Source organism: Equus caballus, chromosome 1 (genome assembly GCF_041296265.1).
Source record: "Equus caballus isolate H_3958 breed thoroughbred chromosome 1, TB-T2T, whole genome shotgun sequence".
Classification (NCBI taxonomy): Eukaryota; Metazoa; Chordata; class Mammalia; order Perissodactyla; family Equidae; genus Equus; species Equus caballus.
This window is the reverse complement of record NC_091684.1, coordinates 15625955-15652798: the sequence shown is the minus strand read 5'-3', so window position 1 is coordinate 15652798 and position 26844 is coordinate 15625955. Positions and strand designations below refer to the sequence as shown.

The following is a 26844-nucleotide window of genomic DNA, read 5'->3' as shown; positions in this document are numbered from 1 at the left end:
AAATGACTATTTTAAAAACGATTTAATTATTTATCTCTAACACAATGGTCTTTCAAGTCCATTTACACAGAGATATTCATCTGAGCAGCAGTACAAGAGAAAGCACAATAGATAAAAAAAATTAGCTAGTACATTACATCATTACTCCAGAACAGCTAGTGATCCTCCAATGTCTCTACTCTCCCAAAGTATCAAAGGTTAGTTATATTTCCTACTAACATTAGTAAGTAAAACTATGACTCCTACAGTCACTATGGAATTTGAGTAGCTATTTTAAAGTATTTTCCAGTCTAAGACACCTTTTAAAAGTTGTCCATATATATAAAGAAAATATGAAAGGGTAAGTGAATAAATATGGTACATTACACTTAACCTTACAAATGATTTTATCAGCTTTCAGCGAATTTACTTTGAAAGTTTTAAAGACATGGATTACTCAAAATCATCTTTACCTCAAATATCAATAACATAAAAAAGCTTTAATTAATATTAACAATAAATGTTTTTCTTCATCTCAGAAGACCAAGGAAGAAATAATTTAATTACAAACCACATTATAGAGTATGAGGCTTTCCAGACCAAGCCTAATTTAGTTCTCTGAAGTAAATGGTATATTTAGAGTAGATATAGATAAATACAAAGATGCTAAAAGCCCCTATCTAACTAAATACAGCCCTGGCCTGGAACTTAGTGGGGATAGTGGTCCTCTTTGATCTTCAGTCACTAAGAATATTTGAAAAATTTCCACAAATATGTATCAGAATGTTTTTCAGGAGTAAAGGAACAAATCAGTTATGACAAAAATAGTCATGCTCAAAAGATATTCCATGGGCTGGCCTGGTGGCACAGTGGTTAAGTTTGCCTGCTCTGCTTGTGTGGCCTGGGGTTCGTGGGTTCAGATCCCTGGCATGGACCTACACATGGCTCATCAAGCCATGCTATGGCAGCATCCCACATACAAGACAGAGGAAGACCGGCATAGATGTTAGCTCAGCAACAATCTTCCTCAAGCAAAAAGAGGAAGACTGGCAACAGAAGTCAGCTCAGGGCCAATCTTCCTCACCAAAGAAAGAGAGAGAGAAAGGACATTCCATGAACCTGAAAGGTGAAGTTTTCCCCAAATATTTGTTCCATACTCATTCATTAAATTCAAATAGTATTATTAAGTAGATATCCCCTTATTTGTAGATCAGAGAAGAAAATGCTTATGTAGTTAAAAGATCCACCTCACACTAAAGCAAAAGTCCACCAAACTCAAGCAAAAAGCAGCCACCATCTACTTACTATCACTATACTGTAGAGAACTGGAAAGTGTTTCACGGGATTTTTTTTTAAATTTCTGGTAGAAAGATTTTTTAAAATTCAACATTATATTGATAATGGCTTTTACAAATAAAATTACTCAGTGAAAATCTCTTCAAAGATATAATGTTTTAAGAGGGGTAAAAATTCTCACCCTCTACTATCCAGCTATTAACTCTCCCTCTTTAGTAATGGTCTCAAATTCACCTAATGCTAGACAAGTACCATTAGTAAGTGCAGCAAGTAGATAGGGACTATAAACTAGGAGTAAGAGCTTACTGCAGCTGCTACTGGACTCTCTCTCCAGTCCATCACTGCTATGAGGAATGCAGGCTTGGTGCTACAAGATCTTCCAATTTTTACGAAAGGGAGCCAGAAATCCAAATAATGCAGAATCTTCCATTTTTAAATGTTGGCAATTGAAAAACAAAACAAAACAAAAACACAGGGCAGGCCAAATAAAAAGTACCTGCAAAATGAATTTGGCCTTTCGGTATACAACCAGTGCTGGCTACATAGCAACAGAACTTTAGGAACAGAAGCATCAGTAAGAATTGCAAATAACTGACTGCCAAACCCTAAACTCCCCAGGACTATTATTCAGATTTCATGCTGAAGATGGATTCTCTATCTGGTCAAGAACATTAGTGGTAATCTTTCTCTCTTGAAGACTAATTTTTGGGTTAATTTTTTAAAAATACTACTGCTTTAATTTACTATTTTAAAGTATACATTTCAAGGAAAGAAAACAATGTGAGGTGGCTGAATTTAGAATTTTATTAGTAAAATTAGAATTATAATGTGTAGAAAATGTATACATATTATAACTCATTTTAATTTAGTTGGGCAAAATGAAGTGTCAATCAGCTGGGTCCTTGGAAAGCAACCATTTGAGCCCCTTTGCATCTCTGGATGAGACATCAGGAAGTGGAAGCCCTAATGGGCCACCTTCCCTTTAGCAACATGAAAATGGAAAAACAAATAAGGGAGAAAGAAGTGACAACAACGTTAACTGGCAAAATATTTCTGTTATATAATAATTAAAAGTGCCAACTCAACCTACAACTATCTTTACTGCTTTAGCTCTACTAAGTAGATCAGATGGCTAAAAAGGATACACTAGCAAGACCTCCTATTTGGAAACAAAATCTGCTGGATTAAAAAAGAAATGCTATGTGGGGCAGTACCCAAAGATTTAACCTTATGATCTAACCTTAAAAGGATCTTCTCTCAAAATTTCCAATTTAAGGGAAAAAAAAGCTTTACAGTCATACTCTTCTCAGAGTCCTCAGTTAATTTGGAAAGATACCCCTATACATATGTATTATAGTGATTATACTGATGGCATACTTAAAAAAAAAATCCCTTAAGGACAACGTGGGATTGTCTAAAGAAAAAAGGCAGCCTGGCTTTATCAGAGCTGGATTTCACCACTTGACAGCTGTGTGACTTTAAGCAAGTTATTTCACTACTCTGAGCACTAGTCCCTCATCTACAAAAAAAGTAAACACTAGCTACTTTAATTCTCATTATGAGAACTGTGATACACCTTAAATGTATTTTAGTTCATTCTCTCAGCTGAAACTTGAATCCGCTCCACATCAGTAGTTTAAACACTTCGGGCAGAAGAGCTACACACGTAAGAGAACTCAACACTTCCTGAAGCAGCCTTTTCATCCTCATACTTCTATTATTTTCTTTTACTAAACTAAAATCAGCTTCCTAGTTACTTCAACCCCATCAATCACATTCTAGATTAAATCTTAAGTACAACTTATTCAATTCTTAACTAAACTCTAAGCTCCACAAAGGCTGAAGCTATTGAGTACTGAAGCCCCAGCAGCTAGAACAACAGTAAGCACATAGCAGATGTACAATAAATATTGGCAGACTGAGTGTCATGGCCTGCACAGCATTTACTGATAGATCCTCGAAATGCCTTCTAACATAAAGAGCACAAATGTGTACATTTCTGGAGGTGAACATTTAATGTTTAAGGTTTAAAAGGTGAAATATCATACATAATCAAAAACATGCTATGTTCTTTAAAAATCTCTTTGAACACAGTAAATGAAAGCAATTTTGCTACATTTTAAATGGTGATGGTATTCAATGATAAAGATGATAAAACTCCTTCAAAGCAGTAAACCTATTAAGGGCTCCATAACTCCTATGCATAATTTCCTTCAGATTTAACTGAATTCCAAGTCTACGTTAAAAAAAAAAAACCCTCAGAATGATATGCAACCTCACTGCCACTGGCTATTCTGCAAATAATGCCCAATTATAATAACTTAGTCAAATTTTATATCTGAAAGTTACTCAAAAACATCAGAATTTAAGTTGCAAGAGAGTATCAAAATCTGCAACAACTTTTTCTCATGACTTTCTTAGCAACACACTGCTATAAATAAACCTCTCCGTGTTTAAACACTAGAACGCATTTATAATTTCGTCACATATTCCAGAGCTTAAATAGTAGGTTTCATAAAATATGTTCTACTTCGCAGAACAGGAAATCAAACACAGTGAACCAGCAGTTCACCATCCTCTGCAAATCTAAGGAAACATTTCCATTACAAAGTAAATTTCTCCTGCTACTCCACAGTTTTAAGCTGTTACTCTGTGCTATTAGCCTAAACAAAATATAATTAGTAAGGTAAATCTGCCACATACAAGGTCAATAATCGATCCCAAATCCAAACATAAAAACACTTCTGGATTATCTGGGCCACTCATGCTTGAGACGGTGGTAGAAAACTACTGATCTAGAAATATGCAACTTCTACTAAAGGGCACTAGATAAGGCAAATACCAGACTAACATAATTTTAAAATAAAGGACAAAATCCAAAAGGACCAAACATTTGGAAGAACTCGAAATTAAAGGATAGAAAGTGAAATTAAAAATTCAGCTGTTTTCGAAGAAATAGCCATGGATGACCCTCTCCACTCCAACAACAAGCCTCCCCACACCAAAGTGGATGAAGCCTCTAGCCCTACAAAACTTCCTTTCCCCTTCCACTTCTTCCACAATATTACGAACCTCGTACATTAATCACAAACAGTCCACTACATAAAACTAAGCCACAGGAGGTCTTTAAAAAGTTAAAATCGCTACCCATCATTAAAATACTACCCGCAGGGAGACTTCTGGTACTGCGCGGGGACCCTAAACCCACAGAGCTGACCCAGGAGGAGCACAGCCCGGTCTGTACTACAGACCCTACCCCAAAGGACAGATGACGTTACCACACCATGCCCAGGGAACTACGTGTGCAGGCGCCCCACTCTCTTCCAGTCTGCTGTGCAAAGTCATCCTTCACAGTCCACGCTACCTCTGCCCTGAAAGTTGCCAAAGCATCACAGCCAAAGTGGCCTGAAGTTGCAAAACCTAACAGCCCTGGGCTACCAGCACATTCTTCGTGTCTGCACTTTGTAACCAGGAACAATTTCTCAACGCGGCCAAGGGAACGCTGCAGAGCTGCCCTCAATGCAGGGACCACATATCGGAGTAGTTTCTCAACCGTCCCGGAGCCGGCTCCTGGGATCGGGGTGCACTTCGCCTCCACGTGCGGCGAGCCGCGTCCACGCGCGCGGCCAGCACCCTGGGTGCGAAACACACGAAAGAGTTTCTAGATCCTATTCACGACTTTTGGAAGCAAAGAACGTGTGCACCACGGACTCGCCTTTACCTGGGGCCCTGTCCAGGCCTGGGAAGACCCCCGGGCGAGCAGGGGCTGGGGACACGCCTGCGCCCTGCCCGCTCTGCGCGGGCAGCAGCCCGGCCCCCGCCTCCCTCTCACCTGATCTTGTAACTCGGGAGGGTGTGCTTGCGCTTGATGACTTTCTTGAGCTGGTTGACGATGATGGAGGTGAGCTGGGGCATGGGCCGCCCCTCAAACTGGGAGCGCACCTCGAAGTCGATCAGCGGGTCCTCCACGAAGGAGAAGAACCAGTGGGTGAAGGGCACGCGGGTGAGGACGAAGCGCAGCCGCCCCACCACGCGGGACAGCTTGACGAAGAGGTAGGCGGACTTGCCGAAGACCAAGTCCACGTCGATGGCCAGGTGGAAGCCCCCGTTGTACTCCACCTCCGCCTCGAAGGCCAGCTCCTCGGGGGAGGTGGCGGGCAGCGCCTCCCCCTCGGCGCCGTCGGGCTCTCCGGGGGCCGAGGGCACCACGGGCCGGAGGAGCCGGATGGTCTTGATGAAGGGCACGGCCTCGCCCAGGAACACGTCCCGCAAGCTCAGCCCCTCCAGCAGGCGCCCGGCCGTCTTGGTCTGCAGCAGCTCCTCGAACTCCACCTTGATCTTCTTGGTGACCCAGCGGCGGGCCAGCGCGGTGTCCCGCAGCTCCCGGAACAGGAACAGGATGGTGGCGTTGAGGAAGTAGCAGGTCTCCCGCGTCGGCGGGGCGGGGGTCTCGGGGGCCGCGGCCGGGGTCGCGCCGCCCTCGGGGGGCCCGCCCGAGGGCTCCTCAGCCCCGCCGCCGCCATAAAGGTACTCCCGCAGGGCCAGGCCCGGCACCGGCTTGAGGTAGCGGAAGCCGTCGCCCGCGCGGGCGCTCTCGTCCGGCGGCGGCTCGGGCTGTTTGCGGTAAAGCAGCAGGAACTGAGTGAGGAGGGTGAGGAAGGAGCCCAGCACGGCCGACGCCAGGATCATGAGGAGCAGCCCCATCCCGCCACCGCCTCCGCCCGGGCCGCCGGGGCCCCTGCGTCCGCGCCCACAGCGCCGCTTTCCTCACGCCGCCGCCCCCGCTGCCTCCATCTTGAGAACATTGGGCGGCGGGGTCGGGGCGAGCGGCTCCCTGGGCCTCTTCCGGCGGCTCCGGCCGGCGCGGCGCGGCGCGGCACGGCGCCCGAGTCCGCAACAACCCGCGGCTCCTCAGACGCTCCCCGCCGCGGCGGCTGTGGCGGCGGCGGGGCGGGAGGGGGTGGAACGGCGCCTCCCTCCGGCCTCCGCTCATTGGACGCACAGCTCGTGACGTCAGGAACGTACTCGTTCCCGTCGGCGTCGCCTGGCAGCCGGCGTCCGGGCGCGCGCACGCGGGTCCTTCCTCACCTCACGGGAGCCCTTCCAGCCCCGCCCCCCACGCCGAAATTCCATTTCCCCGCGATCCACGTGGCTGTCGCTTCTGGAGCCGCTGTCGGGATCTGGGAGGGTAACTGTAGACACCGGTTGGAGAATAAGGTGGCCGGGCGGACATGGCGTGGCGCGTGCTTCATCCCTGTCATCCCGTTATCCTCTAGTGCGCCCATCCTCCCTCATTGGCCGCGGTCCCTGTGTGTTACCTCTGCTGCAGTGTGGTTCTTCCACTCGCGCCCCTGAGAGATGGGCTGGCAGCGGCTTTCCCTGCCAGGCAGCTCCTCGGAGAATCTGAGCTGGCCGTTCGCGGATTTCCCAAACCGAGGAAGAGAGAGAACTGACTGCCTCAGAGACTGCTGTCGCCGACCCTCAATCCGGCCAGCAGACGCTCTGCGTCCGCGGAGGTGGGCCCTGGGAAGGAGGGGACAGAGAAAAAAAAAGGCATAACATGCGAACTGACTTTACTACCCAGGTGGATATTCGAGATTTAAATGAGAAGGAAGTAAAAGAGCCGAGCGGAGGAATGCTGAGGGAGATGAATTCGCCAGATGCTTGGAAGCTGATTAGTGGCTCACTGTCAAGCTCTTGCGGCGGATTAAGCCCCCCTGTTACCACATTTAGTCCGTCTATGAGGCAGTTATTGTTTGCCCCTACCCATTTTACAGATGCGAACACTGCCACAGAGAGGCACAATAAGTTGCCTGGGGTCGCACAATAGAGCCTGGTTTGTCTAACACTAAACTCGAATCCCTTGGTCACTCCTTTGTCTCATGACACTGAGATTGCTAGAGGTGGGAGGAGGCTTATCGGTTCCCTGGTACACGGGGAGGGGGGTCAGGAGAGACTTTAGGGAGCTTTGCACATGACCAAAGCCGGAGTTAATGAAACCAGGTTGCCCAGCACCAATGTTATTCCTCATGCTCTCTGTCTACTTGGTTGTTACATCTTAAATAGTATGTGGCTCCAACCATATGGAAACTACAACAGTTCCATCTCTAATCCTAGAAGGGTCAAATATTCCATACCTAAAAGTCAGGCCAATTTGGCTGGTCCTAAGGAGACAGGGCAACGTTCCTCTCTAGCCCTTGAAGATCTTCAAGCCAGTAATTGTCTTGACTCTGGGTGATTCTAGAACAAAAACAGAATTTTACCCCATTCTGATCCAGCTGGAGCAAGCACAGAACTTTGGAACCAGACCTATCTCATCTTACTTACTCATGCCCGTGTGTAAGACCAGAATGACTCCTTTTCTATGAAAATGTGCCGGCTGAGGAACCAGGCTCAAACCCCACATTCCACATCCTGTGGAAGTCCAAAGCCCTGCTGGGATTTCCGGGAGTCCCAGGCAACTTCCGTTCTTGTGATCGCCTCCGGCTCCTGGCTTCTGTTTCTGGGCTGCTGCCTCAGTTCTACACTGTTTCAACCCAAATGGGAAATGTGGACCCTTCCTCGATTATCACCAAAAACCTTATTCATAATACTCCTGCACCATTGTAGAAAATATCACGGAAGCTAGAGGAGGGGTGGAGTAAAGGAATAGTTCCTCACATTACTGAGGTACAAAATCCTCAAACTGTATACTGATTCATCCTGCATCTTAAAATATTCTTCAGCCATCTCCTCTCCAACAAGGAAAGTTGGTGGTCTTCATGGGAGCGAGTCCTCAGTCTCACTCCATCTCGAAGTTTCCTCCCTCCCCTTCCGTCCTCGCGCCTCTTTTTCACTCCTCAGATTACCTCTGGGAATCCCAAATCTTAGAAATCCGTTATACAGGGTCATTTGATTCCCCAGCAAAACTTGTCCCCTGAGGGGTGCACTTCAAATTCAGCTCCAGGAGTTCAGCATTTTTATCTTTTGGGAAGATAAAAGAAAAATACTTTTCCCTTGTGTTAAAAATGGCAACATTCATTGAACTCTTACAATAATAAATAGTAATATTGATAAAGAATTGACTCTGTGCCAGGCACGGTGCATTTTATGTGCCTTATCCCATTTAAAAATCAAAATATCATCAGGTGTTGGCGCTGTCCCTCCACCCCACCCAGGCCTAGGGTAGCCGGTCCAGCTCCCAGCTGGCTGAACCCATCACAACCCACCTGGCCAATCCACTCTGAGTTTCAGCCTGCAAATGTCCACCAGCTCGGGGGCTTTGCTGCTTTTGCTTTTCACCAGGTCATTCACCTAACCCAGGATTTTTTAACTTTGGCACTCTTGCCATTTGGAGCCAGGAAATCCTTTGTTTTGGGGGCTGTCCTGTGCATTGCAGGAGGTGATGCTAGGTTAAGAGAAGCTTGTTATTTTTAATGGCATTCCCTGGAAGAATATAAACCCAGCAACCTTTTAAAAAAATTTATTTATTTATTTATGCTAGTTCATAGAAAATCAAAAGTCTGAGAACCTTTGGCCCCAGCTCTGAAAATCTGTAATTTGGAGTATGTTTTTGAAGGAAGAACTTGTACTTAGCCTGCCTGCTGACCTTTTAATGAGTTTTAAATAACGTCATTGATTAAGCTGCCCCAACAGCCTTCCTGTGAAGTATTCACCTCAAGAGTAAAGGCAGTTGAATGCTGGAAGATGAGATGCATGCAAGACTAGCATTCTCACCAACTAGGAAGAGGCGTGGATCACTTCAGCTCCGAAACTCTGAATCCTTTCTGGTGACCATCAAATAGGATGAGAAAGCCAAAGCATGTGAATATGGAAAGTTTGTGAGTAGCATGAAAACCAGTTTGTTAAAAATAATATAAAATAGTGCAAATATAGCAAAATATGGGGGAAAGCATAGAGAAGTTTAGAATGATTACAACTATTTTTGATCATCCAGCATGTGCCAGGTTCCAGGGATACTGAATGAATAGGACAGAGTCCCTGCCCTCAGGGGTGCCAGGCCCCGGTGGAAGCAGACACACACCTACATATCTGATGTTAAGAGATAATACCAGTATGTTGTGGGAACAGAATCTTCTGGTTTAGGAGCAGGGACAGTTGATTGCCAGAAACAGAAACTGCCTCATGCTAATGTAACTGCAATTGGATTCATGTTAAGGACACCGGCCTGGTGGTGGCGGGGGGAGGGGGGGCGGAGGGGGTGGGTATCTCCAGGAACTCAGCTGCAAGGTGCTTGGCTGGGGATCACTCAGAAACCTAGGAGAGGGCTATTTCTTTCTCTCTAGTTCCTTCTGGCCCTGTCCCCACCCAGTATCTTGTTTCCACATCTCTGCAAGATTGTGCCATTTTCCTCCATAAGGCCTTTGGTTCCTACCCCAAAGCTCCAACATGCAGCCAGCTTTGGAAGGTACCAGCTCTGCACACAAGTCTAGAGGGTCTTCTGTTTCTGGTGCCTAATGTAACCTGCTATTTCAATTTCAAGTGCTGGGAGAGAAACCCCATATGGACTCTGCTAATCCTATCATTTATGCCCAAGGGGCTTGCCTCTTCTGGGCTGCTGGTAGTAGGTAGGGCACCTTCTCCAAGGAGGGGGAGAGGATTGAAGATGAGCATAGATGGCCAATTTTAGTTCAGTAGGGGACAAAGGATTAATTTTGGCTGCAGAAGGTCGGAAGCTTCTTGAGGCAAGTGGAATTTGCATTGGCCTTTGATGATTAGAAGGGCATCCTAACCAGGAGGAGGCCAAAGCTCAGAAGTTGGAAATCCAACAGAGTTTAGGGAATTTGAGACCAGGATGGCTGGAGGGTAGTATGAATAGTGTCAGTGTAGAGAGGAAGGAAAAGAGATGGAGGTAAGACAGTCTAGTAGGCTTGAGCCAAATTATGGAGGGTTTGAATGTCAGGGCAAGTTTGGCTTCTGTTTTGCAGACTTTGTAAAGTCTCCAAAAGTTTTTAAGCAAGAGTGTGGCATTAGCCCTTTTTCTTCCATTGTCTCCACCTGCAAAACCTCAACCCTGGATCAGTCCAGCTATCTACCTCTTCCCCTCTGCAGATATAAATTCATGGTCTTCGTTCTCATTTGGAACCTCAAGACAACCCAGACATTTTTCTCCATCACCCGAGCCAGCATCAACTTGATACCCAGACTCACTCATTTGGTTCAGAACTCAGGTACAGAAGAGGAGTCTTACTGATTGATCTCTAAACATCTCTACATTATTTTTTACCCCTAAGTGATTAAACATTACTGAAACAATTTCTTCTTGTGCTTCTCTCTCTCTGTTTTTGTTTGGTTTTGTTTTGTTTTTATGGCTACTGTTCCTCCATTAGCCCATAAAATTTTGAATGATTCCATGATTCTCTCCTTGGCAGCCTTTTTTTCACTCTGCATCCTTTACCTAGGCGATGACATCCATTCCAAAGGCTTCAGCTCACACCTCTCCCACCACAACTCTCTCCTGCCTATTCTTGACACGTCTCCAACTCAACTTGACCAAAACTGAATGTCTCCCTTCTGGCGGACATGCTGGTTGCCTCTTCTCCTTTTCTTCCTTAGTAACAGAACTCCCATTTTATCAAGAATGGCAATGCACCTAGATAAAAGACTCTTATTCCCCAATCGCCCTTACATCTAGATGTGTCCACGTGACTGGTTTCTGATATGTAAGAAGTGTTGTGTAGGACCTTCTGGAAGTGTCTTAGAAGGAATTGACTCAGCTGGAAGCTACACTATTTTGCTCTTCCCTCTTGTTCCTCTTCTATCTGTCTGGAATGCAGTCAGGATTTCTGGAGCTCCAGTAGCTATTTTGGACCATAACTGATGATGAAAGTCATATGGTAAAGATGGCAAAGCAGACAGATAGACACCTGGATCCCTGATGACTTCTTGGAGCTACCATAGCAGCCCTGGGTTTTCAGTTATATTCAGTCAAGCCTAATTCTAATTGCTTCAGCCTATAACCATCCTTCCCAAGCTGGCTCTTCCTGTGTGTTCCCTACCATTTGCCCACCTGTCCAAACTCTACTTGCCCTCCATACTCCCCCACGTTCTAATTCTGTCTCCTTAGTATATCTCAAATGTGTCCCCACTTCTCTGTCCCCATCACCAGAGCCTTATTTCAGGCCCTCTTCTTTTGCCTTGCAATGACATAAATTCTTCAGTTGTCTCCTAACTAGTCACTCTGCCAGTCTTGCCTCCTGTACTCATTCTCCACACTGTTGCTGGAGTGATCTTTTTCCAGTACAAATCTGATCATGTCACTTCATTGCTAAAAGTCCTTCAGTGGTTCCCCATAGCCATATTAATAATGATGGCTGTCATACATCAAGAGCATAGTAAATGGGAAGCACTGTGCAAAGCACTTCAGAAGCATTTACATTCTCACAATTGCCCCTTGGGGTAGGTACTATCTTCTCCATTTTATGGATGAGGAAACAGACACTTAATGCAGATAAATAACCTGCCAGAGGTCACTAGGCTAATAAGTGGAGGAGCAGAGATCGGAACAATCTCTGGCTAACCCCAAAGCCTCTCATTTTAGGGCAGTGTTCCTGTGGGATACAGTCCAAGCTCATTAGCACGGCAAGCCATCCCCTTTGTTATCTGGCCTTTCCTTAGACTTCAGCCTCCTCTCTCACTACCCTAGAAGTAGATTTTGAGGATATTATCGATGAATTTGCTTCCATTAAAGCTAGGAAAGTAAAATTATAATAAACTCTGTTTCGGGTACAAACAAAATGTTTAAACTTAATGTGAACTTTAACATACCTACTATTTAGAGTTTCAATACAGTTTGACCTACTTTAATGGTCAGGAAAAAATTAGCCGTTAAGATTTAAAAATGTGTATTTAGGGATTCACATTTTTTCCTTTTGTCTCAGGAGCCAATATTTCTTGGCAAGAACACTGTCAGATCCTCTCTTTATTCAAAATCCTGATATTTTGTTTATCATAGATTTCATGTGAATTTTTGCATTTTAAGATGTTTCATTATATGTTGTTTATCTTGACGATTGGGCCTTTTGGCACCTCCTTAAATATGTGTCCAAAGTGAGTATCTCACTCACCTCACCCTAGTGCTTGCCCTGTTCATTAGCCAAATGGAGCCGTTTGCAGACACACAATGATCTGTCTTACTTCCCCTACTCTTGTCATTCATGCTTAGCACATGGTGGGTACTCCATAAATATTTGTGGATACATGAATAATGCTTTTCCTTTTGACCTTAACACCCTTTGGTTTCTCATCCCTCCACCCATTGCCTGAATAACTCCTACTTGGGCTTTTTCAAGACTGAACTGGAATGTCACCTCCACCAGGAAGCTTTCCCTAACTGTCCTTGCCCCCTTCCCTCCTGTGCTCCTCAAAGTCTGGGTTAGGAGCTTCTCCAATTGCTCAGTGCACTTTGAACTCACCTTGGAAAAGATATTTCTTACCATGTTCTAAGATTCCTTGTTACTCGCTCTGAATCGTGACTCTACCTGTGAACTCCTTGAGAGCAAAGACCGTGGCTTTCTCACTTCTGTATCCTCAGCCCCTAACACACCCATAGGGAGCATGCTCATAGGATGGATGGATGGATGAATGAAGGAGATCATTTTAAGATATAATTGGCAGCAGACTGCAAGGGGAGTCTGTATTGAAGCAGGGTGAGACTTGTGAGGAAGCTTTGCCAGAATCCAGGTGAGAGTTGATCAGAGACTAGACTAAGGCAGTGGCAGTAGGTTGGATTTAAGAGACATTTTAGAGGAAGAATCAGTGGAATTTGGTTGAAAATTAAGTGGATGGAGAAAAAGAACTCAAAGCCAACTAAACTTTTGCAATTGAGTGAGCAGGAAGATGGGAGTTCCATTAACAAAGACGGGAGGTGCAGGAGGAGCAAGCTGTATGCCTGTCACCTCCACGGGCACTGACCCAGAGAAGGGGGAGGACACCTACAGTCAGATTCTTATTAGATAGATGAGGCCTTAATTGGTATTGTTCATTGACATCCTAAATTGTTCTCTAGACCGTTCCACTTTTCTCCATCCCCTGATGCTACACCAGTCTGGGCCATTGTTATCTTTTCCCTAAATTCCTGCCACTGCCTCCTGATTGGTCTGCCTCCAACTTTCCTCTCCTTACTTTATCCACCATTCTGCAGCCAAACCAAGTTAAGCTACTCTCTGATTAAAATCTTTCGTCAGCTCCCCATAGCCTTGTGGATGACGTGCCGATTCCTGAGCATGATCTCTCAGGCCTGTCACCATCTAGCCCTTGCCTACCTCTTCCACTCCACCTCTTAGCATTCTCCCTGTTCATGGCTGTGCTTAGCCTTCCTGAACTTGTGATTCCTCTTTGTGCCCTGCTCTTTCTCTTATCTCTAGGCCTTTTCACGTACTACTTCTTCCACCTGAAACTCTCTCCCTCTTCCCTTTGCAGGCAATCACTACCCTTCAAGTCTAAATATTCCTTTCTAGGAGACTTCCCCCGAACCTAGCCTAGACTTGGCCCCCTGATGTATGCTCATATAACATCCTGTTCTTTTCCCATCCTGCCAGTTCCCTCTCCAATATCCAAAGGTGATAACTAGAGCAGCAGTGGCCATCTTATAAAGAGGATAGATGCGACACACAAAAGATGGTTAAGCAGAAAGACAGAAGAAGCTTGAGTCACTGATGACATTGAAGCTGCAATGACACAACTTTGCAATCCCCACCTCTGGACTTCTTTTGCATTACAGAAAAATGACCTTTAAGTTGTCAAGCTACTATTTCTCAGGTCTCTGTTACTAGCAGCCACATGCACTCCTGATGTAGTGTTTGTCTCGCTCTTTTGTCATCACTTGTACAATAGCTGTCTTGTAACGCACAGTCTTTCCCAGTCCTCAGCACAGGTCTTAGCACAGAGTAAGTGCTCAACTGATATTTACTAAGTGAATGAATATATTTACATGACATACTCTCCACTTTTGATGAGAAGGAGCAGCCCTATTCTTCTCCTGAAGCTGTGAGACCACTTGTTTGAATGAAGATGCTAGGGAAGAGGAGCGCTGACCCCAGAATGCCCCATTAGACTGGGACAAGAGGCACTGATGCTGGCTGTGCTCCCCTGGCAAAGCAGGGGAAGGTACCTGTGGGGGAGAGTAACAGGTGGCAGCAGCAAGAGGCTTGGAGATGGTAAGTCCTTGAGATCTGCTAGTGGATCCAGAAGTACTGTTTGGAGAGCAGTGTAGCTGTTGGGGCCACATGGCACACTCACTTCTCTTCTTTATTTACATTCACTCCTTAGGTGACCTAATCAGCCTCCTGGCTTTAGATACTATCCATATGCTTATGCTTCTAAATGTGTCGATGCAGTCTGGACCTCTTTCTTGAACTCCTCTAGAAAACTCATATACCCAACAGCCTCATGGACATCTCCACATGGGTGTGAAATGACTTACTGTGAGCAAAACTGAACTGCTATGAGCCCTATACTAGTTCCTCCAGCAGTCCTCCCCATCTTAGTTAATGGTGCCTCTGTTCTTCTGGTTGCTCAGGCCAAAAGCTTTGTGGGGTGTCCTTGACTCCTTTCTTTCTCTCATATCTACGTGGACTCTGTCAACAGCTCCTGTTGGCTCTACATTCAAAATACATTTGGAATTTGACTATGTCTTACCAGATGTACCATCCTGGTTCAAGCATCATCTTTGGCCTGAATTAGTGGAGTGGTCTCCTAAGTGGCCTTTCTACTTCTGTCCTGTCACCCCAGTTCAAACACAGAAGCCAAAGTCACTATGTCAAAGCGCAAATTTCATTGTGTCACTCTTCTGCTCAAAACCACCAATGGTTCCTATGGTGGGCAGAATAATGGCGCCCCCAAAGATGTCCACCTCCCAATCCCCAGAACCTGTGAGTATGTTATGTTACACAGCAAAGGGAAATTAATTTTGCGGATGGAATTAAGGTGGCTAATCAGCTGACTTTAAGATAGGGAGATTATTCTGGATTATCCAGTTGTGCCCAATGTAATCATAGAGTTCTTAAAAGTGGAAGAGAGATGCAGAAGGGAAGATCAGAGTCATATGATGTAAGAAGGACTCAACCCATCATTACTGGCTTTGAAGATGGACAGGGGCTAGAAGCAAGGTATGTAGGCAACCTCTAGTAGCTGGAAAAGGCAAAGAAATGGCTTCACCCCTAGAGCCTCCAAAAAGAAATGCAGCCCTGCCAACACCCTGATTGCAGTGCAATAAGGTTAGGCTTTTGACCTCCGGAACTGTAAGATAATACGTTTGTGTTGTTTTAAGCCACTAAGTTAGTGGTAATTTGTTATAGCAGCCATAAGTAACTGATACAGTTCCCTCTCTCACTCAGGGTAAAGGCAAAAACCAGGAGTGAAATCCAAGATTCCAAATGACCTGGCCCCTGTTACCTTTGAGGCCTCATCTCCCACTTTGCACCTTATTCATTATTCAGCCCCACAGCTTTGTAGAATGAATGTGTGATTTTGAAACACTTCATTTTCCAGAAGAAAGAGAGGAGAGGTGACTTGCCCGTGGTCCCCCAACAGGGACTTGAACCCAGGACTCCTGCTCAACTACCGGTAGGTTACTATCTCTAGTGCACTTAGCTTCCACTCCAGCTTCCTCCCCCAGGAAGTCTTGTGGTTAAGTCTGCCCTGGCCACCTACCAAAGTGTTTAAATTCCCTTCCAGTGAGAGAATCTTTATGGTGACCATATTATTCCCTGCCAGAAGAGTTCTTGCTGTGTGAAATTCAAATGACAAAAACATTTTCCTTTTAAAAGGCAGAGAAGAAATGTCCAGGGCATCATATTACACTGATCAAGACAGGCAAATTCCCTAGGAGGAAAAGACAGGCCTGGCTTTCCTTCAGCCCAGGAGGTTGACTGTGTGAATTCCTGTTCATACCCCAGGATGTAGAGTGAGCTACATGGAAACCTGGACACATTGCTAAGTGTTGTTGGCAGTATCAATGAGTGCAAATGGCCCTCCTTTTGGGCTGACCTGGCATTTCTCTTTCCAAATAAGAAGGTTTGATTGGTTAGCTTGTGGCCACTGAGTAGAGGGCCCCACTGGATGTTTGTGCTGAGTCACCTTGGAGCTGATCAACTTCCCTTGTGTACATCTGATATGTGTTGTAGGCTGTTCTGGGTCTGATCTCTGGTCCAATCAGCTCTGGCCACGAGAGCAGAAGTGGCTTCCCCTACAAAGCTTGTGGGTACCAGCCTGGCAGACACTGTAGGCCTATTATGTTGTTTGGATTTTTTTTTGGTCTGGCATTCTTTTCTTTTGGGAACTTCTTCTTCTAGGTTGTTCTCCTGGGGTTCTCAATTCCAGCCCTTCCCCCAGCCTCAAGGATAGGCACATGACCCATGTCTGGCCAATTTATAGTACCCAATTCCTTGGACAATAATGATTGTTCTAGAGAGGATGCTCGTGGGATCTAAGCAGGGACAATCAGAATCCAACGGGAAGAACAATATACAGACTGAAGGAAGTAGACTCTCTCTTTCTATTAGGATGTCTAAACTAGGAGAACGTGAATCTGGAGCTGCCCAGTGGAGAGCTCTTGTTTGTGCAGGAAGCTAAACAGAGTCAAGCAAAAGTGAGAAGCGCAAGGAGAGATGGTTCTTGAGATGGTGAGTCCCTGGTCAAGTGCTGCAGGCTCTGTTTTCTGTTGTTTTTTCTTGGATTATCCTGAGCCACCCCACTGCCCTTCCCGCTATGTGAACCAATATGTCCCTTCTTGCTGTATAGAAGTCTTATATTGTGTTTCTGTCACTTGCTCCCAAAGGAGTCTGGCTAATATGGGGGCTTAGGTGGAAAGAAACTGATGGGCCCACCTGTCACAGACAAGAGAGGACTTAGAACCCATTCCTGCAGAGATTAATGCTACAATTCCCTCAAAGGGGGTCTTTAGAGAGCCTGGCCTGGGACATCCACAAAATGTAAGTAAATATTTGGCTCCTGAAAGTTCCTCATTAAAATCAGATCCTCATTCCTTGTCCCCTTCCCTCTTAAAACACTTTGGTGGTTTCCATGGCTGTCAGGACAAGGGCCACAATCCTCAGCAGACCTTCAAGGCCTGACCTCCATGGTCTGGACCAGGGGTCTGCAAACTTCTGCTGCAAAGGGCAGAGAGTAAATATGTTAGGCTTTGTGGGCCAGAACATCTCCATGGTAACTACTCAGCTCTGGCACTGTAGCTGAGAGAAGCCATGGGCAGTAAGTAAACAAACGAGTGTGGCTGTGCTCCAATAAAACTGTATTTATGAAACTAGACAGTGAGCAGTAATTTGCTGACTCCTGGTCTAGAAGGTCTGGAACTTTGCCCCCTATTCCCAATCCAACCTCACTGGTCTCCTCTCAGCATCTTCATGCTCCAGTCCACAGGGTCCTTCCCTCACAGGGCTCCCAGCCTGGCATGTTCTCCTGAACTTTTGTATGGGTAACCCCTACTATCACCTAGATCACTGTTCAAAGGTCACTTCCTCAGGGAAGTCCTCCCTGATACCCTGAGACAGGCCACATTCACCTAGACACACTTTCCTAGGGCACTCTACCTCTCCTTCATGGCATTTTGTATCATAGTTGTAATTTTCAGTATTTTCATGTTGATTTACTGTCTTCTGTTAAAAAACAAAATTCAGCTGAGTAAACTTTAAAGATCTTATTGGCTTTTCTCAATGATTAATGAATCGGGCAGTGTCCCATCTAGCAGATAGAAAGGAGCTCCAAGAAGCTGTACAAAATAAAAGCCTTTTATAGGCAGAGGGAGTGGAGACAAGGAAGTTACACCAGCAAAAAGCACACTGGTTGTAGCAAGGGCACTTCCCTTAAGGGGACAGCAGGGTCTATCAGGCAGAATACCTCACTAGTGCTGACCAGGTAGTTCCTGATTGACTGGTTTAAAGATTCCATTTCTGGGAAAGACAAAACTGTAATTAAAGTAAGCATTAAGTGTCAGTTTGGTGATATAGGGCTTAGCATAAGTGACACCATGTGGGGCCTGTTTTGTTTTTAACACTGCCCACTAGACAGAAGGATAAGGCCTTGTCTGTTTTGTTTAGTACCTAGCATAGTATTTAGTGCACAGTGGTACCTAAATATGTATCTTCTTGAAGAAAGAGAAAGAGAGGGAAAGGAGGGAGAGGAGGAGAAAGAAAGAAAGAGGGCGGGTGGAGGGAGGAAGGAAGGAAAGAAGGAGTCAGTCCTCTGAATTAGCCTGTTAAATGGCTGAACATTCAAGAGTTACCAAAATCAATGGGATATTTTTCTTGCTTGTGCATTGTTGAAATCAGGAGAAAATGAAGAGTTGGCAATAGTGGCACGCCTCCTTGCCTATTCAGACATTTGGTAGCCTTTGGTGCTTGGGGATGTTCCCTGGAGGTGACGTCACATCTCTAGTCTAACTGTGGAGTCAGTGGGAACGTCTCCTTGCAGCCCATTCTCCCAGCATCCTGACTCTCCCACGTTGCCTTCTGTATGTCCAGGTTCCGCATAGGGATGCACATCAAGGTCACCTCTCCCACAGTGCCCTTTCCCAAAGTTACTCAGGCCTTCTTGGGTCAGATCCCAGCTCCAGGATTTAATGGTTGTATGAAGGTGAGCAAGTCATTTGAACTCTCTGGGCCTTAGTTTCCTCTATGTAAAATGAGGATAAGAAAATTACCTGTGACATAGGGTTACTGGCAGGATTTAATGAGATAATACGTAGCAAGCACTTAATATAAAATCTGACACATGATTAGTGTCAAGTTAATTGTTATTAGTAAATTTTAGGAAAAAAATCTGAGTATCTGATTGAAGTAATCAGGCCCATCCTTAAAATATGTGGGGTCAGGGCTTGAGTACAAATGGTCTAAATGTTTGAAAATTATAAATCTAGCTGTTAAATAAAAGTTGTCTTCTCCCTTTACATTGACAAATATGGCTTCGTAATGGACAAATTTTTTAAAAACTGGAAAACTCTAGTTTTTCTATGACTGAAAGTTGGCAAAGTGTCAAAGACAACTGCGTTTAGTTATTATTGTACATGTGCTATTGATGGCCCAAAAATATTTATGTCATAACAAAGACTTCTGCTTAACCCCCAGGAAATCCCTGGAATGAATGGAGTCTTAGAAGGCAATTTTGAGCCAAGGAGATGAGCAACACCTTGTGCCCTCACTGCCCCTTCCTGCCCACCACACATCGCAAGAATGGGGTCCTTCAGCCCGGCGTGCTCTTCTGACTCCGCCCTCTATACGCTTTTGCTTGCAGCAGTAGAGCCACAATTGTTGAGTAACAAAAAACCTAGCAATCAAATGTTTTGATTCTTTATCTCCTGATTGATAGCAGAGTTTCAAGAAAGTACTTTGACAAGTAGCTTAATAATAAACGTATCAAAAGAAAACACAACTGATGAAAGAAGGATAAGACATTGATCTGCAGAAAATGCCAACACTATTATTTTATTTTATTTTATTTTATTTTATTTTATTTTTAGGAAGTTTAGCCCTGTGCTAACATCTGCTGCCAATCCTCCACTTTTTGCTGAGGAAGACTAGCCCTGAGCTAACATCCATGCCCATCTTCCTCTATGTTATATGTGGGATGCCTGTCACAGCGTGACTTGCCAAGTGGTGCCATGTCTGCACCTGGATCCGAACCGGTGAACCCCAGTGTGCACTTTAACCACTGTGCCACCAGGCCGGCCCCCAACACTATTACTTTAAAGTCAGAAAAAGATCACTAAGATGTATTTCTCTTAAATGCCTACTAGAAGCCTTTTTAAAATAAAGGTACCATTAATGGGCACCCTACAACAGTCTAGGCACTTGAATAAAAACTGAAGTAAGTATAGAATTCCCATTTTACAGAGAGGAAATAGAGGCACAGAGAAGCTAAGCAGTTTGCACACAATCACACAGCTACCAAGTGGCAAGGGCAGTATTCCAAGCCAGGTTCATTTGTGTCCAGATTCTGACCTGGTGACTACCATGGCACACTGGCTCTTTGCTCCCCTCACATCCAGAGGAACCAAATAATCAATGTTAGTAAAGAAAAATTCAGTAGGACTCCCGGCTGACCATCTTTCTCCTGCTTGCTCTTTAGGTTCCCCCAAAAACAACTCTTATTAACACTGTGCAAAGAGTTGATAAGCATGAGTTGAAGTGTTAGGTTATAAGATGTTGTAAAGCAACACTTACTGACCCACCCTTTCCTCTTGGGTAAAGACCTAACCGCTGAACTGAACTTTGAAGTACCTCTTCCCTCTAATTACAGTGTTGGCTTGCTTCATCTTACTTTTGAAGACCAAGGAGCTTTACAAGGTTCCTGCAAGTTGAAAAAGTGCCAACAGGGCCTTGAGTAGTGAGATGGGGACATGTGTTTTAGTGCCATGAAGATATTGACAGTCTCTTTATGTTTTGTCAGTATCTTTATGGTTAATGAGATTTTTTAACAGCTTTCTTGATCTATTTTTCGCATACCAAAAAATTCACCCATTTATAGTGTACAGTTGATTAGTTTTTAATATATTCAGAGTTGTATCACCGTCACCACAATCTCATTTTAGAACGTTTTCGACACCCTAAAAAAAACCCCATACCCCATAGCAGTCACTCTCCATTTCCTCCCACCCAACCCCAGGCAACCACTAATTACTTTCTGTCTCTGTATGTTTGCTTACTCTGGATATTTCATGTAAAAGGAATCAGATAATATGTGATTTTTGTTACTGGCTTCTTGAACTTAGCACATTTTCAAAGTTCATCCATGTTATAGCATCTACCAGTATTTCATTCTTTTTTATGGCCAAAAAAATATTCCATTGTATAGAAATGCAATTTGTTTATGCATTTATCAGTTGTTAAACATTTAGGCTTTTCCACTTTTCAGCTGTGATGAATAATGCTGCTATGAGCACTTGCGTACGAGTTTTTGTGTGGACATGTGTTTTCATTTCTCTTGGATATATGCCTATGAGTACAATTGCTGGGTCAGATGGTGGCTCTGTATTTAACTCTCTGAGGAACTGCTAGTGTTTTTCAAAGCAGTTGTGCCATTTTACATTCCTAACAGCAGTGTGCGAGGGCCAATTTCTCCACTTGTTTGCTGTCATTTGACATCTTGATTTTAGCCATCATGAAGGATATGAGGTACTATCTCATTGTGGTTTTGCTGTGCATTTCCCTAATGTCTAATGATGATCTTCTCTGGAGAAATGTCTATTCAAATCCTTTTTCCATTTTTAAATTGGGCTGTTTGTCTTTTATCATTAAGTTGTAGGAGTTCTTTATATTTCCTGATACAAGTCCCTTCTCAGATATATGATTTGCAAATATTTCCTCCCATTCTGCTGAGTTTTCTTTTCACTTTCTTGATAGTGTCCTTTGAAGCATAAAAGTTTTTTAATTTTGATGAGGCCAAATTTATCTGTTTTTTCTTTGGTTGCTTGTGCGTTTGGTGTCACACCTAAAAAACCATTGCCTAACCCAAGGTCATGAAGATTAACTCCTATGTTTTCTTATAGAAATTTTTTAGTTTTAGTTCTTACATTTAGGTCTATAATTCATCTTGAATTAATGTTTGTGTGGTGTGAGGTAGGGGTCCAACTTCATTTGTTTTCATGTAGATATCCAGTTGTCCCAGACCATTTGTTGAAAAAGACTCTTCTTTCCACCATTGATTTGTACCCTTTTCAAAAATCAATTGGCCATAATGTGAGAGTTTATTTCTGGACTCTCAGTTCTATTCTATTTATCTGAATGTCTATCCTGTGCAAGTACACACTATCTTGATTATAGTAGCTTTGCTGTAGATTTTGAAATCAGGAAGTGCAAGGCCTTCAACTTTGATCTGATTCAAGATTGTTTTGGCTATTTTGGTCCCTTGCATTTTCATAAGAATTTTAGCATCAGCTTGTCAACATCTGTGAAAAAGGCAACTAAGATTTTGATAGAGATTGCATTGAATCTGTAGATCAATTTGCGGAGTATTGCTATCTTAACAATGTTGAGTTTATCAATCCATGAATGTGGAATGTCTTCTCGTTTATTTAGATCTTTGATTTCTTTACATAATGCTTTGTACTTTTCAATGTAGCAGTCTTGAACTTTTTTGCTAAATTTATTCCTAAGTATATTATTATTATTATGCTAATATTAATGGGATTATCTTCTTTATCTCATTTTCAGGTTATTCGTTGCTTGTCTACAGAGAGACAATTGATTTTCACATATTGATTTGTATCCTCCCACATTGCTGAACTGGTCATTAATTCAAAATTTTCTGTTTTTTTAGTGAATGCCTTATGATTTTCTATATACACAATCATATCGTCTGTGAATATAGTTTTACTTCTTACTTTCCACTCTTGATGCCTTTTATTTCTTTTTGTTGCCTAATTGCCCTGGCGAGAACATCTACTACAATGGTGAACAGACACGGCAAGGGAAGGCATCCTTTTCTTTCTTTCTTTTTTTTTTTGAGGAAGACTGGCCCTGAGCTAACATCCATGCCCATCTTCCTCTACTTTGTATGTAGGACACCTGCCACAGCATGGCTTGTCAAGTGGTGCCATGTCTGCACCCAGGACCTGAACTCTCGAACCCCGGGGCCGCAGAAGTGGAACGTGCGAACTTAACCACTGCGCCACCAGGCCGGCCCAGGCATCCTTTTCTTCCTGACCTTAGGAGGAAGGCATTTAGTCTTTCCCCTGTAAGTGCGATGTTAGTTGGGGGTTTGGGTAGATACCTTTCATCAGATTGAGGAAGTTCCTTTCTATTCCTAGTGTGTCAATACTTTAAGTATTTACTTCCATATCTTTAAGAATGTGCTTGTATTGCTACTTTTAATTTTTTCAGTTTTAGGCTTTATCGCTTGAGGTCTTAATACGGAAGAAGATTTAGCTTTTCTTCCCCCACAGTCCAATTCACACATTAAAATTACAATCTACTTTTGATGAGGTCAATATTTAGGTTTAATGTTATTGCGATCATATATAACTGTTTTGACTTGACTTGTGTGGTAAAGTAAATACTTTTCCTTTTCTGTATAACTTTTTATATTCTTTGGAGGTAATTGTTTGGAGGTGATTGTTTTGTTTTATCATTTCCTTGCTTTTCTAAGTACCTAATATTAATTCAACCTCAATCCTCCTGCCAGTTATCTCCACTGCCACTCAGTACCTTCATTCACAGTGTCTTCTTGAAAGTGTCCCTTCTGATGGGCTTTCATCTGAACAAGTAACTCTCTACATCTAATACATAGTGTCATCCAGGGGCCTCCCTCAATCACCATCTTGGATTCCCTTGTCCTCTCTCCTCCTTGGAATGTCCTTTTTCCTATCTTTCATGTCTTCCTCGTTACTATTTACTCTCTCATTTTAATGAAGCACATTTTCTAGTACCTTCCAAAGAAAGAGTGTGTGAGAGGTAAAATTTTGAGAATTTGCATATCTGAAAATATCTTTATTTTGTCTTCATACTTGGTTAATAATTTGACTGGGTAGAGAAATAATTTTCCCCTAGAATTTTGAAGATATTGCTGCACTGCCTTGTAGTGTTGTTATTGGGAAGTCTGAGACATTTTTATTCTGTTTCTTTGCATGCGACTTGTTTTTGTCCCCTGGGAGCTTGTAGGCTCTTCTCTTGGAACTCCTGGAGTTCCAAAGCGTTACACTGATGTGCCTCGGTGAGAGTTTCTTTTCACCCATTGTTCTCAGTACTCATAGGCTTTCAACCAAAAGCACATCCTTCTGTTGATGGCTTGGTTTTCTCTTCCTGGACCTCCTGTTATTCAGAGGTTGGATCTTCTTGTTTCCTCTGCTAATCTCTTCCTCTTTCTCTATTACTTTCCAATTCTTTTTGCTTTGTTTCCTGGAGTAGTCCTCGACTTTATCTTCCAAACTTTCTGCTGAGTTTTTAATTTCTGATGCAGTGCTTTTAATTTCCTGGAGATTTTTGTTTCTGTTTTTTGCATCTCCTCCCCTGTTTTAACAGAATCCAGCTCTCGTAACAGGATGCAATATCGTCTAACTCTCTGAGTTAGGATTAGTTTTGAAGTTGTCTTCTCTCTGCATAATTTCTTCTAGGTAACTTTTTAACCATTTGTTTGGTGTCTGCTTTTATATTAGAGCTTTTCTCAGCCGTTGGGTAATCCTTGGTTGTCTGCACAAATTTAAGACAGGTGGGCCAAAAAGCTGACGGGATCTTTGAGTATGTTGGTAGGCTTGTAGATTTTGAGCTTTGCTGTAGAATGATCTGATTCAGCCATTCTTAGGGTTGTATCTTTACACCTTTCCTCTTGGGCAAGTCAGATTCCCCAGAAAATGCTCTTGGATTTTCCTGCATTGAAGGAGTAGACCAGAATGTCAGGGTTCTGGGAACTGAATGAGGGCAGAAGTCAGGAGGAATCTCAGAAGTCCGTATACATACGTTTATTAATTATCCATGTTTTTACTACAGTACTCCGGTCCTCAGTTGTGTTTTACACTCTCCAGAATTATACCTCCCGTCTCTGGCCAGGGTGAGAAAGGCCATCACCTGGAGTGAGAGAAGATCTAACTATTTCAACCAGTCCTCCTCATTTTAGTCTCCCACCTTCACCCTCATTTCTAAAGGTACTTGGTGCCACCACTTCCTGAATCTTCTGAATTTTCTCCCTATTCCACTATATAGGTTGGCTCTTAGCTGTCCCTACTGCCAGCATAGGATTTGGCTTTCTTGTGTCTGTTAAGTTAGTTAAAACTCATCCATAGGCTCTCCAGAATTTTGATATTGTCTCCTAACCTACTCTCCCTGTCCTTGTGGGTTTAGATCTTACAAAAAATTTCCTTAATAAGTTTTAAGTGAGATTTCAGGAGGAGGAAAATTAGGGGCCAGCCCAGTGGCATAGTGGTTAAGTTCGTGTGCTTTGCGTTGGTGGCCTGGGGTTCACAGATCCTGGGCGTGGACCTACACACTGCTCATCAAGCCATGCTGTGGTGGCATCCCACATACAAGATAGAGGGAGATTGGCACAGATTTAGCTCAGCGACAATCTTCCTCAAGCAAGAAGAGGAAGATCAGCAATAAATATTAGCTCAGGGCCAATCCTCCTCATACACACAAAAAAAAGCAGGAAAATTAGATGCTTGGGATAAACCCACTATCTTTACCTGGGGATCTGATAACAATCTATTTTCAAATACCAAACGAAAAGTGAATGAGTGTAATGAAGGCCTTTCTTTTCTTCCTACTCCTTTGTTCTCTTGGAGTCCGTTACTCTGTCCTCTCCCAACTTATGTCTTACATCTTTGATTATTTATTCTTGGTTTTCTTGGCTGCCTTCTCTTCCTCTCTCTGTCCCCTAAATAAGAGGGACCTCTAGATTTTCATCCTCAGGACTCTTCTCCAGCCTTTCCATCCTTCAGGTCTTCAAAAACCATCATCTCAGAGTAGTCTTCCCAGACCATGCTTTCTAAGCTGCTCCCCAACCCCATTACTCTGTCTCATTTCCCTGATTATTCCCTTCATAGCACTCCTCACTCTCTGAAATTGTTGGTTAACTTGTTTATTCTCTGTCTCTTCCACCAGAATGCAAACTCCATGAGGGCAGGAACTGCATCTGTCTTGTTCAAACAGTGCCTGCTGGATACCAAATAGGTATTCAGTAGTACTGTCTGGACCAATGAGTGAAAGATCTGGCCGTCTCTATTTTTCTTCACTTTTCGTCTTATACGTCTTCCCTCTCTGCTCCCATATTCATCCTGCCTAACCATTAGCAGTGTCCTTCCTTTGAATACTAAGACTTTACACCTCAGGGCCTTTGCAAAAGCAGTTTTTTCATAATGGAGTGCCCTTGCCTTCCTACCAGACTCCCTCTTTATTTTGAAGACTATCTACCCCCTCCCAGGCATTCTGACACCCCTTCCTTTGGACCTCACTGTTTTTGGTACATACTTCTATCCTTTTTTTAAAAAAATTATTTTATTGAGGTCTTATTGGCTTATAACTGTGTAAATTTCAGGTGTACATTATTATATTTCAGTTTCTGTATAGACTGCATTGTGTTCACCATCAGTAGTCTAGTTTTTATCATCACCATACATATGTGCCCCTTTACCCCTTTTTCCCTTCCCCCACCCCTTCCCCTCTGGTAATCACTAATCTGCTCCCCTTATCCATGTATTTGTTTATCTTCCACATATGCGTGAAATCATACCATGTTTGTCTTTCTCTATCTGACTTACTTCATTTAGCATAATAACCTCAAGGTCCATCCATGTTGTTGCAAATGGCACAATTTTGTCTTTTTTATGACTGAGTGGTATTCCATGGTGTGTGTGTGTGTGTGTGTGTGTGTGTGTATACTACATCTTCTTTATCCATTCACCTGTTGATGGGCACTTGGGTTGCTTCCGTATCTTAGCTATTGTGAATAATGCTGCGATGAACATAGGGATGCATAAATCTCTTTGAATTGTTGACTTCATGTTCTTTGGACAAATGCCCAGTAATGGGAGAGCTGGATCATATGGTATTTCTCATAGTTCTACCCTTGACTTTGTCACTCCTTTAAATTGCTAATACGCCTGTCATTCCAACTAGACTGTACTTC

At 43.6% G+C, this 26844-nt stretch overlaps 1 protein-coding gene and 1 long non-coding RNA gene across 4 annotated transcripts in view; one reads left to right on the top strand and one right to left on the bottom strand.

Moving 5' to 3' along the window:
• The window catches only part of PDZD8 (PDZ domain containing 8), an 86252-nt gene extending 80025 nt beyond the window's left edge, over window positions 1–6227 (bottom strand). The window contains exon 1 of one of the 2 annotated variants that reach the window (XM_023638712.2): window positions 5108–6227. In XM_023638712.2, the coding sequence (XP_023494480.1) occupies window positions 5108–5979 (872 nt within the window). In that variant the 5' untranslated portion in view covers window positions 5980–6227. The remainder of the gene's footprint in view (window positions 1–5107) is intronic. The other variant, XM_023638713.2, reaches the window with a different exon arrangement.
• A 1314-nt stretch (window positions 6228–7541) lies between these two features.
• LOC111773071 (uncharacterized) lies at window positions 7542–10531 on the top strand. Of its 2 annotated transcripts, none has more exons than XR_002807266.2 (2): window positions 7542–9095; window positions 10327–10531. It is a non-coding gene; the product is annotated as an uncharacterized lncRNA (long non-coding RNA). The 2 variants fall into 2 exon arrangements; XR_011436431.1 differs by lacking the exon at window positions 7542–9095 and adding an exon at window positions 9568–9682.
• The last annotated feature ends 16313 nt before the right edge of the window (window positions 10532–26844 follow it).